Source organism: Caretta caretta, chromosome 3, assembly GCF_965140235.1.
Source record: "Caretta caretta isolate rCarCar2 chromosome 3, rCarCar1.hap1, whole genome shotgun sequence".
NCBI lineage: Eukaryota > Metazoa > Chordata > Testudines > Cheloniidae > Caretta > Caretta caretta.
The window spans coordinates 179582094-179600245 of record NC_134208.1 but is presented as its reverse complement, the minus strand read 5'-3'; the positions used below and the strand labels follow the sequence as shown (position 1 = coordinate 179600245).

At 38.4% G+C, this 18152-nt stretch overlaps 1 protein-coding gene across 3 annotated transcripts in view; it reads right to left on the bottom strand.

Annotated features, from left to right (window-relative positions):
• The window catches only part of PSME4 (proteasome activator subunit 4), a 212390-nt gene that overhangs the window by 130358 nt on the left and 63880 nt on the right, over positions 1–18152 (bottom strand). For all 3 annotated transcript variants that reach the window (XM_075127153.1, XM_075127152.1, XM_048842866.2), the window contains 11 exons: positions 15407–15499; positions 13453–13718; positions 10710–10896; positions 8690–8779; positions 6836–6900; positions 6593–6743; positions 4657–4755; positions 4110–4179; positions 3457–3524; positions 2627–2842; positions 552–709 (listed from right to left, as the gene is read on the bottom strand). In XM_075127153.1, the coding sequence (XP_074983254.1) occupies positions 552–709; positions 2627–2842; positions 3457–3524; positions 4110–4179; positions 4657–4755; positions 6593–6743; positions 6836–6900; positions 8690–8779; positions 10710–10896; positions 13453–13718; positions 15407–15499 (1463 nt within the window). The remainder of the gene's footprint in view (positions 1–551; positions 710–2626; positions 2843–3456; positions 3525–4109; positions 4180–4656; positions 4756–6592; positions 6744–6835; positions 6901–8689; positions 8780–10709; positions 10897–13452; positions 13719–15406; positions 15500–18152) is intronic.

The following is an 18152-nucleotide window of genomic DNA, read 5'->3' as shown; positions in this document are numbered from 1 at the left end:
TCTGCATGGGGGAAGCTCTCTAAAAATCCTTCTTCCTCCCCAAACCTGTTCCATTCTTCTCCCACCCATACCTAACAACCCTCCAGGTTCACTCCCAGGCTCCTTCCCCCTCCCTCAGCTCCTCCATTACCCCTGACTCCCACAAGTCTTTGCACTGCTTCTGAGAGATGCAGGAAATACAGTTCTGTATTGTAGTTTAAATGAATTACTCAAAGTTCTGTATTAATATGCCTAGTAAGGAATCTAGTTGTCAAAAAACTTTCCTGAATCTTTTTTGGTGTCTATACTGTTACAGACATACTTGCTGACAGGTACTTTGAAATAAACTACCAAAATAATTGAAACTGGTATGATTATATTGTGTTATTTTGACAAATAAAATATGCAGAATTTTAAAATAGTGTGTGCAGAATTTTTAATTTTTTGGTGCAGAATTTCCCCAGGAGTAGCCTATGCAATAGATGCTAGCCTATGAGCATAAGCAATGCAAAGTGCAGCTGCTAATGTATATGGCTAGAGTCACCTAGTGTATCCCACATGATACTACTGACCTGGACATTTCTTGATTTCCATTTGCATAATGCTCTAGCTTGGTGAGCTCTGGCTGAAGAAAAGAATCCAGTAAGTAATAGGCAAAGGTTATTTCCTTAGATGAAGGAACATGCCACTGGATATTCAGGTTCCACAAGTCACCTGGTTTACCCCAGTCCTATAAGAACAAAAACAAAACGACATTTCCCCTTAGTAAAATGTGAAGCAAACATTAATTAAAAAGTTAACAGATATGAAGAACATCACTTTCAAATATAAGACTACCCATAAGTAAAAATAACTGTAAGTTCAAGGAGCTAAATTTATACTTAAATCTAGTTGGCTATCCAAGAACAATATGAAACTTGCAACAAATAGCTAGAATATAAAAGATATACTTTCAAGGAATAACTCGCTGACAATTTTGATGTTCTCACTGAAGTAGATTCTTACCATTTGACACAATCCTTCTCTTACAGGTCTCAGATATACAAAATACCCCAAATTCTAACTCTGACTTTTGATCTTTCCATCAGAGGTCACCAAAAGGTTAGCCTATTTTATCAGTTTTCAATCACTCGCTCTTTTAAAACAATCCTGAAATTTGGTATACTCATTCATTATAAAAAACAAATTTGAAGTTTGACATTCCCATCCCAGGTCATCAAAATTCAGTCTAATAATTTACAAAGCTTATTTGAACTCCCCTGTGATGCAGTAATGTGTCCAGTTTGGAGAAATGAAGGTAATCTGAGGTCACCCATTCTAATTACCCAGATTTTGCCAAGGAAGTTATCAAATGCAAATAAGTTATAGCCATGTTAACATAAAAGAAGGACTGCTGCCAGCTAGTGTGCATTGAGAGAGATTTTGTAGAACCCAAGAGCCCCAGTCATGGATTAGGTCCCCACTGTGGCAGGCACTGTATAAACACAGTCCCTGACAACCTAAAACTTAAGTTATCTACCTACAGAAGAGATGCACAACAGACAATGACAGCACAGATTCCTCAAATTCAGCTCAATATTTTTCTGGAGAAACCACTGTTAGGAACAAGAGGTTATTTCAGGATCTATGCTCATTCAGTGTCTGACCTCTTGACCAAGACATTCTAACACGGGTCCCAAATACAATGTGGACATGTCCACAGGGAAATCCCATCTTATTTCACATAAGAACAAATAGCCATCATATTGTAATTACTTTTAGGTCAGAACCGGTATGTATGTTTAATAGAGAAACCAGTGTCAGATGAAATCAAAATAAAAACCCTCAAAAGGCTCAGGAATTTGCTACTCCAATTTAAAAATATTTGTTTAATATTTCTCTGTTCTGATCCTTTTATAAAATGGTCTTGTTTCCCAACCACTTTCTAATGGTATAAATGATTAAACAAAGAGCAAGGCAGTGGAAAATCAGGTTCTTAAAAAAACCACATGTTCATATTTACTTATTTTGCATACTTTTCCCACTGTTCATGAAATCATACGTCCCCACATGTGGGGAAGAGGAACTAGGAAGGGCTATAAGTCTGACTCATCAGATATGGAGGTGAGGTAATGATGCTTTGGGAGACCTTATCAAAGATGTTAATATTTTCTAGGTCTAGACTTTTTATGTAAAAAAAAAAAAAAAAAAAAAAAAGGAGGGTCGGTGGAGTGTTGAGGAACCCAAAACTTTGCTGCTCAACTTTAAAGCTAACAGCAATTTACCTGCATCTCATGATTGTCAGGTCTCAAGTCAGCTCATCATAAATTGCTACATTTAGGCATAATACAAAACTATAATCATCATAAATTTGCTTTACACTATTTAAATATAGTAGTGTGAACATCAGCAATACTAAGTGTGCTCCATGTCATTAAGCTATTCAACATAATATTTAGCATTAATCTTTTCAGCTACTAGCGTACATTTATTTCAGTTAATATCGTTACTAATTTGCAATGCAGGTTTCAAAGTTTAAAGCATCTTTCAATTACACTTTCCATATTCACTGTATTGATAAATCTTGAAATAAAAACAAATAAAATAGAGTAGCATTTTTAAAAAAGGTTGTCAAATCCTCTAATCCTAAATAAATGAAAATCCTTGCCTTGATAGGAAAGTATTCAGAAAGAGGCTTGTCAAAGCCACCTGGCACACTGCAGTATTCTGTGGGGTAGATAAGTGTAGTAGAACGAAGAAGATGGTGCAGTAGGTTACAAGACAGAATGTAACCCTGCTTACAGGTTAAATGTAGGGTTCGCTGCAGAATCTTCACAAGCTGCTCCCTGTATGGCAGCAACTTCTTTCCATCCACTCGAGTGATCTAATAAAAGGTAGAAACATTCAGAAGTAAACATAACCAATGAAGTTCAAGAGCTGTAGCACAGGATAATAAAGATCAACACAAGTCCACAGTACCTGGTATAAAACTAACTCTTAAAGTGGTGCTCCATTAAATTTGTATAGAAACATCCAATTCTGCTGCTACATGAAACAATATCAACTTGACTAATGCAACAGCAACTCCTGACTCTATGGCCTCGCCAAGTCCCAGTGCTGTCCAACCTCCATCATGCGCAAGATTTCTGCCTTCACAAGTGGATCTTTTCAAGTTTCATTTTAAAATATAGATCTTCTCTTGCACAGTTTCATCCCTTGTCCTTTATTGGTACCGGAAACAAATGCTTTAAATTTATTTCCCATATAACTAAAACATTCATTTTCTGTAATGTATATCATATATTACCCACTCTTGCTTAATTCTGCAGTCTTTAGGAAAAAGACTATATGAAATACTACATATAAACTTTAAGTATAATAGTGCAATAGCAAAAATGAACTGCTTCTTTCCGCCCAATGGCACTAAAGTTGAGCCAACGATGGAACAGACATGCAAAGAGACAACCAAAATTTAACTTTTAACATTCTTTGCAGTACCTCTGACAAAAGCTGAAGGTTCCAGAGTAGCTCCTTATCTAGCTCTTCATCATGCAAGACATCATCATCTAAACAGAAAAAGTATGAAGCGCTACTGTTGTTATATGGAAGTTAAATGTTTATATCTGAAGGTTTTCCAATTTCAGAAGTTAAACCCACTTGAGTATTACAAATCAGCTCAGCCATTCACATCCAGAGTATTACATTTATGGATGTTTAACCACCCCCAACCTTCAAATTCATATTTAATTCCCACCCACCAGATGCCAATGCAGTCAGTGTGTTCGTCAAGAAGTAAATGCATTTATTTAATACTAATTCAGGAATCAGAGAGTCAAATCTATTCTTATAAGTGCTTTTATTAAACATGGCAGATGAAAAGTTTGTTAATATTTATCTCTTGAAATGACTTTTGGAAACCACATTTCTTTAGAATTTGTTTACAAACAATCTTTCTACACACATCCTAATAAAAGCACTCTCTTCTCACTTATTCTTTCCCCATCAGTCAGATGACTTTAATTTATAAAAGAAAAAAGAATATTCTCCAAAGAGTAGATGATGATTTTAAAACACCGATTCTATGTTTTAGATCAGCAAAACTCAATCCTGTATGAAGCTAGTGGAATACATTTGAAATCTTCTGAACTTACTTATGGTAAGATGAGTTATAACACTGCAGCAGTGGGGCACAAAGAGCTTCAGAGATTCCTCAGGGCAGCACTGAAAACATGATCATAAATAATCAATTTAAACAAGGACATCTTATGGTGATAAACAAGAAGAATAATTAGCATCATCTCACAACATTATTTACAACAGAAAAGTAAAGAAATAAGAACAGGACCTTACTCAGTTTGGCTGTTATTCAACCTAAAACTTTTTGATGGTTGGAGTTTGATTCCACACTTTTAATTCTCAGCAAGCACAATGGTATATTTAAAGTGTAACACAAACTGCATCTCAAACTTGCAGTCCTATGGATTTTAAACTATACTCACAAACTATTTAACCTGTTACATTTTCATCCCATTACAACTATCAGATTTTAAGCAGGATAATTACAGATAGATTGTAAGAAAAACCTAAATTTCCAAACACATTTAAAGTTTTCCACAATAGTAATGCAGGTTCAGTAAGTAGTAATAGTCTTGTATGTAAATTAAACTCCCAGTGAAATAAGAGTTCTCTTTTTCTCACTTTTACTGCAGCCCGGCACATGTCAGCAACCATCCGACCAGCAACTCTTGTCTCAAATATATTTGAAACAGCAAAGTTAAAAACTTTTTCCAAAGCAACCTAAGTGGAATACAGAACAGAAAAAAATATTATCTCATCAACCATCTTTTGAACAGAGCAATGTACTGCAGTACTGCACCTATGAATAGAGGTGATGCATGTGTGCGGCAAATCATGTCCTCATTGTTATTCTGTAAAATGTTACTGTCAAAAGCGCATGTCAAATAAAAGCAGAAGAAACATGGACCTGGAAAGTCAGAAATAGATATTCTGCAGAATCATTTTAAATACTCAGAATGCTTGAAAGTTTAGTATGGAGAGATCACCCATTCAATTAGCTTTAGTTATAGATGTTGTGTACTGTATGGGGGGGGGGAGGGGCGAGAAAGAGAGAAGGGGAAAGACAGCAACTTATTGTGCGAGAGAAAATCCTGCATAGTTCCTTGCTTGTATGGCATGGCTGGTTTGTTACAGGAAGCTTCTGCAGACTATGTCAAGTTCAGTGCATTGGAAGATAAGGATGTTACAATATGTTTGGAACAAAGAGCTTCACAGTCTGAGAACTTTTTCCCCCATGCATCCGACGAAGTGAGCTGTAGCTCACGAAAACTTATACTCAGATAAATTTGTTAGTCTCTAAGGTGCCACAAGTCCTCCTTTTCTTTTTTTCATGGGTCCCCCATGGGAATGAAGGCAGCTAGAGGAAATCAAAGACCTATTGCTGGTTAGCAGGGGAAGTCTATATCCAATATCCACTTCAGCTTTAGGATACTTCCAAAAAGACACACACAAAAAAGAAGAGGCTTTCATCAAGTAAGCCACAGAACTCTTCAGAGAAGTATCCCACTCCCTCTGTGGTAGGCTCTCACCTCTCTCCCTCCTCACAACTGAGTGGCCCAAAACACACATTTTCCTGCCGCCATATTGGGTGAAAAGAGCCAGATCCTGGCAATGGTGCTGGACCAGTTCTGGATCAGCTGCTTTCCCTGCCTCCACTTTGGCTTTTCAGAAGGTTTGCAAACTGGAGGTTTAGTTCCTATCCCCACATACAAGCATCTTTACTTTTCCTCACATCCTACAAAGCTAGACCCATAGAAGGGGAAGAGCCTTAAATATTTTGTTAAGTGACATTTAAAAGAAAAGAGCTTAATTCTGTCACCCATCTGTAGGACAAGTTAGATAAAATGCAGTGCAGCCTGCAGGTGACTACTTACTATCCAAATAATGAAACAATTAACCCACTCAACTGGAAGATATACAGATTAATACTTTATAACCGCAACAACACTTAGGAGGTTTATATTAAACCAAAAGAAGCCATACACACTACTATATTTCATGAACGCTTGATGAAGCAGCTTAATTTTTGCATGCTAAGTGTCCAAACACACATGAACTGTAATTTAAATATCACAAGGCCAGAGTTTTTACTGTAAGATTCAGGGAAGACTTTGCTTATAACACTGGTGGGCAGAGAAGCCACAGTAATAGCGATTTCAAACCTCTGGGGGAGAGAAGGCGGTATCTGGGACTTCAGTAGTCACCACTAGCAGATGAAGGGGGAACCTTGCTAAACCAAATTGACCTCTACTACTGTTTTACATTATCTGTTAGAGTATTAAGTGTAGAGCATACACTTTAGAGTAAGTTTTGGCTAAGACTTTTGTACTGAAGCACATCATTGTATTATTTGACAAAGCAGACATCATGAAGCATTTAGCTCTTCTTTTCCAGGTTCTCATCAGAAGTCCAAATGTGCGGCCATCATCAAGAGAGAAGACTCATCAAACGTACAAGCGCTTTGCTATCATAGAAAGAACAAAATCCTCCTTGTACAAAACTGAAAATGAACCAAAAGGTAAACACTTTCTTTTTTCAGTACAAAAGTTCCACATACCTTAAATATCTCTTTTGAACACTGAGTGAGGATTGTACTGAAAGTGGAAGAAAGACCTAATTCCACTAAACTCTCTAGATGAGTCATCTTCTCAGTCTCAGTCTCCTCTCTAGTTTGTTCTAGTGTGCTGCTTTCTATGAGTCCAAAACATCTACACAATTGGAACAAATCAAGATTTAGTGAACGAATAAAAAAGAATCTTACTTTGAAGATTTTCATGCTGAAGTTAGTATATACACTTACCTGTCCATAAACTGCAGAACAAAATCTTCAAATTCAGCAGTAGCAGAGCACAATTCTCTCTCCACCTACAGTTTTCCAATGTAAAGAAGAAAGACTCTGAACATTTAACTTTCCTACTTAAATATATATTTATATTCCCTAACTTACTACCTTTTAAAAAATACTCTCTAAGTAAGGTTAGCACTTGGATCGACAGACTGGAGAACTTAGTATTGCAGTCCGTTTTATCTACAGTCCAAGAAGGGAGCCACAATCCAATCTTCTTTATACTGTCCTACCAGCATGCCTGGCCCTGCAATCTGGTGGTTTAACCTCTGAGGGTGAAAGTAGTTTTGTCTCCACAGCCATTAAATCCTTGGCCCCACAGCTATCGCCAACAAGGATGTCAATTAGTGCTAATTGTGATGGTAGATTTTTTCATGCTATCTGTACACTAGGAACTCTGGGTGCAAACTCTTGCTATATTTTCGTGAGTGCTGTGATTTTGTGGTATTAACATTGAATGAGAATGAGAAGTCTCCAGCAGCTCAGAATTTCTGCCTGAGCTGTAACTGATGGTACAGTTCTGAACACTGCCATAAAGGGCCACTGCTCGGAGACTAAACTGCAAGTATTGGACCACAGCTGCCACCAGCAGGGACCGCTGCTCTATTTGTAGAATCCATCTGTTCCCCAGCTCAAACAGTTTGTGTCAACCATGGGAACAACAGACTGTGGGGCAAGCAAAGAAGCGGGGGAGGAGAGGCAGAGGGTGGCACGGGGGGAGGAGCTGCCTCCGTGGGCCGCTCCTACCCAATCTTCTCCTCTGTTCAACACTAAGTGGAGAGAGGAAGGGACACAGAATCAAAGGTGAGTGGGAAGTGGGGGAGCACAGTAGAGAAAACTGTTTCCAAGCATGGGTGCTGGATGGAGGCAGTGTTTAGGGGACACAGATGGAGCAAGAAGGACAGTGCCCAAAGGGAGGGAGGGGGTAGCAGAGGATAGAGCAAAGAGTTGAGATCAAAGCCTGGGGAAAGGATGGTTTTGGATAAGGGCCCCACCTACCCACTAGCAGTGAATGAGAAAAGGTCCCCCAGTTTGTGTGGTGCATTTTAGGATGACTTCAATGAAATGACCATGCACAAAAAGGGTGATTTCCCCTAAGAGTTCAAAACTGACAAAAAAGCAGCGAAGCACTTGCTTGCTTCTTTTTTCTTTTTTTTTTTCTTTTTTATTATTAAGAAAATCATTTCCTTTTTTGGATTTGTGAAGGTGGCAATCGTGGAAACTCAATGTTCAACCTCCTTTCCAAGAGGCTACCAAACAGCTAAATTATTAATTTTAGTCCATACCAAATTGGGCCAGATTTGGACTAAAAATGAGAGGTGGAATATATCTCATTAACAAGCCTTCAGTCTACATACTTTGTTGGATTTATTGTAAACACATTAAAGGGACACTACCACGTGGTTTTACAGAACCCTAACACTAACAGAAGGCTAGGGTTTTGGGGTTTTTTTGAGTATCAAATAGAGTTTGCATTTAAAATATCTCCAAACACTGCAATATTGTACTAATGTATGATAACTGAGAAGTGAAAAGGGATCAATTTTCATTGCTCAGTTCAGTAAACCTAAACAGTGAAATGATTTAAGATTTTGAAAATTATTTCTCTTATATTAAGCTGTTACTAATAGGAAGTGTGTTGTTTTTAACTATGCAGGGCAACGTTCTCAGGATGCCCCTCTAAGACTTTTGGTAACACACTTGTACAAGAAGGCAGTTAAATTGTATTCCTGTAGAGAGATCATTATTGTACTACTAGAGTAAGCAATGTTTTGTAGTTTATATTTTATGTCTAGGAAGCATTCTTACCTCTGTGAGATCATCTCTCTCTTGCAGCACAGATGAACAATCTACTAAAGGCACCAGAGTAGAAAACGTTGCAATAAACTGGAATGTGATCTGTTGGGAGTTGCAAACATGTCTCAACGCACATTATCACATTATACATATTAAAAGCTGATGAGATTTAAAACAATCTATGGGATTTAAAGCTTGAGGCATTAATTAGAACAGGAAATCTTTACAAACTTTCTGTAAAAAAAATGAGAAAAAAATTAGTTGTTTTGGAAACTTTTATTAATATCTTTCATTCAAGGCAGAAAACTTCTGTAATGGTTACTACCAAAATCAAGTACAGAAAATAATTCCATTTTCTGTAAGATTATCTTATTTTGTACAATTCAATTATGGAATTTTAAGGAAGAGAGACTTCCAACCTAAAATGTAAAATATGCATAGGTATGCTATATTTAAAGATGCATCAAATGTGAAAGTGACATTAGGTATCAAATATATATTGTTTAAATACCTGATCAGCATGAGTCCCTAAGATATGGGCATTTCAGACCTGATCCAATGCCTACTGAAGTCAGTGAGAATCTTTCCGTTTACTTCAATGAACTTTAGATCAGACCCTTAGGATATGTCCACACTGCAAATTAAGGTGCAATTGTAATGAAGGTAGGGGTACTTGTGCTAGCTTTAATCTAGTTAGTGCAGGTAATAATAGTAATGAAGATATGACAGCACAGGCTTCAGCATGAGCTAGCCAACCCATTGCAAGTCCATCGGGGACCCTGTGAGTGTACACAGATTGCTGTGTCTACTGCAAAGTCTTCCCTGCTATCATTACCTGTGCTAGCTAGGTTAAAGCTAGTGTGGGTCTGCTTACCTGCACTACCATTACATCTGAATTTCAAATGTAGAGATACTCTTAGAGGCAAATTTCTGCCCCCATCCCTTGCACAGATGCGCAATAACCAAACATGCCATTCAGTTCACTGAGCTGAAGGCTATTCAAGGTGAGTCCACTGTATATGCACTGCGGAGTACTGCTGTACAGCAGCATAGAAGGGTGGTCTATGACAAGCCACAAAACGTGGTCAGTGGGTCCACAAACTACATGGATTGCCTGGCTAAAATCCATCCAGATGATGCAGTAATAAAGAGATGCTTCGTGCCATAGGTTCGATATTTTTTTTGGGATGTAGGGAATTTTGTCTGCAATTCTCACATAGGTCTCTTGCCTAAAAACCTTCTATATGTCAGAATTCAACCGCATTTTATATCGCGGCTCCATTCATAAATTGTTTTACTAAGGGTCAATTTGTGATTATAGGTTAGGCCACAATTTAGTCACGGGTATTTTTAGTAAAAGTCATAGACAGGTCACAGGCCAGTCACGGGACCGCTGCCCAGGGCTGGCTGGCCAGGAACTGCTGCCTGGGGTCGCGGACTGTGGCTGCTCCAGCTGGCCACCCGGGGAAACGCTGCCCGGGGCTGCTCTGACCAGCTGCCCATCCAGGGCCAGCAGACCACGGCTGCTTCGGCTGGCCACCCACCAGAGCAGCAGCTGATATGGCTGTCCCAGGGGCCACCTGAGCAGCTGGCCCCAGAGCCAGCTACTTAAGCAGCCCTAGGGTCAGGCACACTGGCACCTGCAGAAATCACAGAGGTCATGGAAAGTCATGGAATCCGTGACTTCCGCAACCTCCATGACAGACACGGAGCCCTAATTATGGGTGATTTAATAAATGGTTAGTCAACGGTTATATTTTGATGGAGGTCAACAAGTTGCTTATAATGATCTATACTTTTTACTGATGCACTGAGGGTTATCTATGTACACACACTATTCACACCTGTAATACGTTTATAACAACATCTATTAATCATTTATTAATCTTTTATAAATGGAACCTTAATATGAAGAGTGACCTAAAATCCTTTGGAAACATAATGTGAGATCAAAACTAAAGAGCCTTCAAAGTAACCCTAAATAGACAGACTGTATTTTATACTTTAGAAAATCTGAGATTTATACACTTACCATGCATTTACTAAAGTCATTTGGATCCACACCAGGCAACGCTCTCATCAACAGAGGTAGCATGTGTGTCGGACCTTCAGGAAACCACTTGCCCCCAGACACCAGGCTACGAGCTACGCCAATTACGCAGCTTAAAGTAGCTGTGAGCTGATGAGGTTCTGTTAATGTCTCCAGTGCAGGGTATGTTCTACAGAGATTGAAGAAAAAGGCAGATTAAAAACAGCTAAAAATTGTAAACTTCTAAAAGAAAAACCATACCTGATGAAATTAGATAAACAATACTATGTCAGTTTAAAATGTTCCTTTTAGAAATTATACAATAGTCCAAACCTTTTGTTGTATTTCACTGCACAGTGAATTTAATAACTCCTTTCTTTTAAAACATGCTCCTCTCATCTGAGCAGAGCTGTTCACCACCAGTGTCCCACAGAATTATTGTTGAATAAATTATGGGTGATTCCAGTACATTGTCTGGACTAGATCCAGGGCTATAAAATTAAAAACAAAACAAAAACTGAAGACTGACTATTACAGGTGCTATGGGTTAGTCAAAAAAGCCCATATTATTAAAATACTATCTAGATAAATGGTTTCAGAGGAACAGCCGTGTTAGTCTGTATTCGCAAAAAGAAAAGGAGTACTTGTGGCACCTTAGAGACTAACCAATTTATCTGAGCATGAGCTTTCGTGAGCCACAGCTCACTTCATCAGATGTGTACCGTGGAAACTGCAGCAGACTTTATATACACACAGAGAATATGAAACAATGAATATTGAGGTATTGTTTCATATTCTCTGTGTGTATATAAAGTCTGCTGCAGTTTCCACGGTACACATCTGATGAAGTGAGCTGTTCCTTATTGACCTCACGAAAGCTCATGCTCAAATAAATTGGTTAGTCTCTAAGGTGCCACAAGTACTCCTTTTCTTTTTATCTAGATAAATGGTTCAGATATATTTACAATGAGCTCTTTATGGATTTCAAAAATTATATGTAGGACAAAATCTTGGTCTTTATTGTCTCTAAATATCAAAATTAAATAAAGATGTAACGTTTAAGAGTTTTATATTAACCCATTAACTGAAGAAAGCCCTGTATTTCAAGACATCTTGTTAAAAATTAAAGCTCACATTTATTACACAAATAAAATACTGGAGTTGAATTTTTACCTGTCCTGTGCTTTTTTATATAGGGCACTTCTTTAGCACCCCATATAGTGATAATTGTGAAATAATTCCTATTATTCTCATGACAGTTCAAGGACATACTGAGTCACCGTGTCACATCTGCACTACTTCATTCAAAACACACTAAATTACATTTCTCAGATGTGCCTACACAGAACAGAGCATTGCATTAAGTGTATTGAGACAATAGCATTTAGCAATATAAGCCTTATTATGCTCCACTACTCAATTATGCAGTCATCCCTAACCCAGAATAAATACATTACCACTGTTGCCTTACTTAGAAGAGCAGTTATGTTATTTTTATATGTAACAAATGTAGCGAGTAAATAAAGGAACGTGGGAGGTTAATTTTTCAGACACTGCAAAGTTCAATTATATTCTCTGGAAGGGGATGGTGCAATGGTTTTACAATTTTGGTCATTTGAAGGGAAATGGTAAGAACAGTAAAGCGAAGGGCAACAAAAATGATTAGGGGTCTGGAACACATGACTTATGAGGAGAGGCTGAGGGAACTGGGATTGTTTAGTCTGCGGAAGAGAAAAATGAGGGGGGATTTGATAGCTGCTTTCAACTACCTGAGAGGTGGTTCCAGAGAGGATGGTTCTAGACTATTCTCAGTGGTGGAAGAGGACAGGACAAGGAGTAATGGTCTCAAGTTGCAGTGGGGGAGGTTTAGGTTGGATATTAGGAAAAACTTTTTCACTAGGAGGGTGGTGAAACACTGGAATGCGTTGCCTAGGGAGGTGGTGGAATCTCCTTCCTTAGAAGTTTTTAAGGTCAGGCTTGACAAAGCCCTGGCTGGGATGATTTAATTGGGGATGGGTCCTGCTTTTGAGCAGGGGGTTGGACTAGATGACCTCCTGAGGTCCCTTCCAACCCTGATATTCTATGATTCTATGATTATGTTGTTGCCAGTTCATTTGATTTTTATAGTGAATTTCAATTATAGTTGGGGGCCCAAAACATTCCAGATGAGTGCTATTTTTGCAGTTTTCTTGTAAAATCAAAGGCAACATTGAAGCAAATTTTTTACCTACCTGTAACAATACAATGTATCATTTGTCAAAGAAAATTGAAAAATCAATATAAATAAGTAATATATTACACACTTTTTGCTACTCAAATAACATTAAAGATACTTATTTAAACTTTGGCCCAGATTGTGAGCTGTGACAAGGAGAGCTCAGCACAGCTCAGGAGTGAGGGGTGCAAATCTGGCTTACAGTTGATCCTGAAACTGTCTGTTGACAGTCTCCATCATAAATTAGAGCAGCCTGAAGGCAATTCTAATTTATGCTAGCTAGCAACAGCCCCAGCCATTCCAGGAGCCAGGGAGCAGCTGAGCACAAAAACTAAAAAGCACTTCCTCCTTCACTTGACAACACCCCGACTAACCTAGCTGCAGGGATGGGTGTGGATCCGATCTAATTCAGCAGCTCCCCCAGCCCAAGTACTCCCCTTCATCAAGGAAATTCTTCTGTGGCTCACTATGGCTGCTGGGGGGCAAGCTCTGAACTTCTATTTGCAGTAATGTTTCTTCATTATAACTTACTTTTCAAGTACAGGTGGAATTACTAACTCAGGACGCATTAGTGCAAGATTTTGTAGGGCTTGAGCAGCCTCTAGGCTTCCAGTTTTACTAAACATAGCCAGAAGGACAGGTTGAATAATGCATTCTACGAAGTCTGTAACATCTTGATCAGTAAGTTTATGGCTATCAGGCACAGGAGTTAGCCAAGTCTTCTTCTTGTAACGCTCACGATGCAGTCTTCTAACAACACTACTTGGTAACCTTTGAAGCAGTTTCATCAACTTGTTCTGTTGGATATATAAACCAGAGGAAACAATCAATTTCAAGTAATTAGCAGTGAGAATGGACAGTGGCAAAAACCTGATATACCTTTCCTATACCAGGAACTCAAAAATAAGCTTGTTAACTTCAGGTCAGTTGCTCAAAATGGATAAGAACCGCAGGAATGTAGTAAATCTAAATGTTCAGAATTCACTATGAGAATTCAGTTCCCAGAACATTACAAGCTACACTGTTCATGTCATTCCTAATCATTTCTATAAACATTTAAAATACATGCTTATATACTCTGTACAATGACTAAATTAGCTCTAGAAAAAACTCAGATAAATAAAGATTACTTACCAGCAATGGAGATCTTCCATAAATATGTATGTGCAGAGGATATGCTTGAAACATTCTGGAATATGTAAGCCATCCTGTGATCTTGGAGCTGCTCAGGAATGAGGCAGGACCCTGGCATGAGTTAGAGCAGCCTTGCCACTAACTTGTGCCAGCTACCAGGGGAGATGCCCTGCACTGCCTGGTAGAGGACCCACTACAATTCCTCTAAGTTGTCCAAGGATCCTCTGAGGGTCAAGAAACCCAGCTTTAAGGTTGTTAAGGGACCTACCCCACTTCACAGACTGTATCTGCAGAGCAGTTTGGGAAAGGTACCTGCCTTTGTGTTCACTATTCACATGCGTCAATATCTATTTCCAGTGACAAAGAGTTAATGTAAAAAGCACCAAGAAAGACTGACTAAGTTAACTTAGTCTGTGAACCAAACCTAATTTATGACAGCACTGCTGGAATTCAGTGCAGCGAATTGTTCACCAGAAATATTTTCACCAGTAATATCTGCAATAGTAAATTGCCTTTTAGTAAGCTCCTTTCTGCCCTAACTTATGCACAAGCAACTCCCATTCAAGAAAGTTGTATGAAGGCAGAATTGGATCCAATAATTTTTCATATGTTTTTCTAGGATACTTCTAATTAAAAATAATTGTTGGAGATTAAAAAAAGCTCATTTTATCTCCGACAGGTACTGTGCACAGAGAGATATAGAAAAATCCAGTTCTGTTGAGAACTGGAACATCAATTTTAACTGTGAAAACTAAGCTACAGTCTAAATTCAATACTAAATATTAGAACAAAAATAGCATAAAATGTTAAATAGTGGATTTTTAGCTGTGCTTTTAACAAAAGCTCAGTTCATGTTGATTAATCAAAGTTAGATTCTGCTATACCTACAAATGTAGGTCAATATTGTATCATATTCTCTTAGCGAAGAAAGTGTGCTTCAGACACTAGAATCATACGATCAATTATTCCAAAATCAGGTTTTACTAGGTTCTTGAAAAACTGACAGACACAACAAAGACTAGCAGCAAGTTTAATTTGACATGTTCATTTTCACAGCTTGTACTTAAGATAGTTAAAAAATAAGCCATGTTTTCTTAATAGATAGGGGTAGTTTTCTGGCTCCTTTTCAGTTTAATTTCACACATCATATTAGTGTTTTCTTTGAAATTTATTTTTTAAAGTATATACATAGTCCACAGTAATTTATTATAGGATGAAATGGTTTGCATAAAGCAGCATATACTCTTTTACTAAGAGCGAAGAGCACAGCAGTGAAAAATTCAGGATAAAATTATAATCCCACTCCAAATTTAAAATCTTTAGTCTTAAAATCAAAGCATAACAAACTCACCAGCCAGCGACCATTATTTGAAGGATGGTAAAAAGATGCAATACTATTGAATAATCCAGACAAGTGCTTCTGTACTAGTTTACTTGGTCCACCCTGTCCAAAACCAAATACATATATATTTAATCTACTTAACAGGAAAAGCATGAAAAAGGACACTGTTGAGGTCAGAAATCAAGTTTAACCTACCCAAAATAGATTATTCAGCATCATGAGACAAGTTAAAGATCGATATAATATCATTCCATAACAAAGGCAACTTGGATTAACTAACAAACTATTAACACAAATCACTTGGGCTTGGTTTTGGTCACAGAAACATTCTATTACCTCTCTATGCTTTTCTTCTGTTCTTGCGAACAGAAAGAGTTTTAAAATTTGCAAGAATTCCACTTCTGTCTATTTTTAGAACTATCTTTCTTAAGTATCTTTTTATGTATAACAAATGCCATGCAATATTACGGTCTGAGGAAGATGGGCAGGAAAAAGGAAACTGCAATATTCTGGTAACGTATTATTGAAGACAAATTCAAACTACTGTGCAAAGGACACCGAACTTTTGTTCAGCTTCTAGTGAAGAACGGCAGCGTCACTAAAAATACCCCAGACCAGACATAGGAAGCCTAATAATTGAAAGAAATATACATAGGCTTGGAAGGATTAGATTCTTATTCGGTTATATCAGTTTCACCATCAACAAACCAACGGAAAAATATTTCCGTGAACGATAATAAAAAATTACAGATAGGCTAAGAAAGAAAAATACTGCTTGAGAACTTATTAGAATTTCATTTAAGGAAATTTGCTTTGCATACTCTGACATGTGATGTTGACAATTTGTGTTTTACCAGTTACAAAGATTTAATCTTACTAAATCTCAATGTCTTCTCCAATTAAATAATTATTGTTTGACACCCGCTCCCATAATTTCTCAAAACTATGAAAATTTAAAATAGATAAAAAAATCTAAAATGCTTAAAAATAAACATCAATATTATTGGTCAAAATTGTAAAAAAATAAAAATCAAATTTTGCCAACTCTAAATATACATTCTTGTAAGTGGGGTGGCTGATTTCTCTTAGAAATTCATATTCAAATTTTTATATATGCTGAGAAAGTTAATAGGATGGTTCTTAACCCAGTATTAAGAGCAGCACAGCTGTAAGTCAGTAAGAATAAAAAGCAAGTTACCTGAGATTTGAACCTTGTCATAAGGCAGAGTGGCCTCCCTCCGGACTTGAGAGCGAGGGACCACTAATTCCTCCAGTGGGAAGAGCCAGACCCGCCTTTCCCCCCCCAAACGGAAGTACCGGGGTGGAACTGGAAGTTATAGGAAAAGCCCTGCAGCTCAAGTGAGCAGGAGCCACAGAAGAAGATATGCCTCTCCAGTCTGCTGCTACAGCCAAGCTGACGCTCTGCAGCGCCTTGTCTCCGGAGGAGACTATGTAACATTGCACCCCATATTCTTCAGAGAGATATTATGATGATATGATTATGGCATAATTCTGATGTATTTTATGCAAGATAGGTCATGTGAGATATTTCTGAAAAAGTTATGATTTACTGAATATGATTATCCTATTTGTATGCATTATCACTTTTGTATCTGAAGTTAGGAATATTGACTACGCATCTGTGTTACAAATGTGAGCACACATTGGGAACGCCCACTAGACAAAGGACTCTCAGTCTAGATGGCTGTCTGGGAAAGGCCCGTTCAAGTTAATGAACCATTAGTAAGAACAATAGGCCTTAGAAGAAGCTTATTTCACACCTGGGGGCCTTATTGAGGATGCTACAAACAGCCTTCGACTCATGGCTGCTATGACACTACAGGGACATGTGACCATGTCACCTGGTGCTGGACTCCATCTTGGGATATCAGTGTTTTTCCACTGACTGGCATGGGAACCAAGCTTTGAAACAAAGGTTTCCTGCCATATGCAAAGGCTATTTAAGGCATCATCGTGGTTTTTCACTGACTCCCCACCCAAAGAGACTCCTGGAAACACCTGAGGAACTAAGACTGAACTGGAAGAAGTGCTGGACCCAGGCTAAAAGGATTTTAAGCCTGTGAATGGAACACCTGGGGATTACAAGCTGTAAACTAGTGCAGCTTGCCCCTTAAGAAACTGTAGCCTGCTTCTATCATCACATATGGTGAGGATTTGCAATTCAGATCCGATCTATGTAATATATTAAGCTTAGTTTGCGTTTTTTGTTTATTGCTAGGTACTCCGCTGTGTTCCGTTTGCTATCCCTTATAATCACTTAAAATCTATCTTTTGCAGTTAATAAATTTGTTTTTGCTTTGTATAAAACAAGTGTGGATGGGAGTCATAACTCAGGGGCAGAAAGCTGTTGTATATTCCTCTCCACATTGAGGGAGGGGACAAATTTCATGAGCTTATGCTGTACAGTTCCCTGTGCAGTGCAAGACGGTGTAATTTTGGGTTTACACTTCAGAGGGAGGTGCAGAATAGCTGGGAAGTTCCTTAGCTGGAGCTTTACCATGCAGAAATGATCACAGCATCTGCACATAACTGCAGCTGGGTGTGCCCCATCTGTATGCGTGCTGGTGAACGTGCAGGCTGTTCACAGCAGTACAGTGTAAAGGGAGCAGTATAGTGAAAAGGGAGCCCAGGCTGGCACGTCGGGGGGCTCAGTGGTACCCCAGTTCCAGGTGGCACCTGTCACAACCATCCTTAGAGAGGAGTTGCCAGGACTGCCGTGTGCAGTGTACCCTGA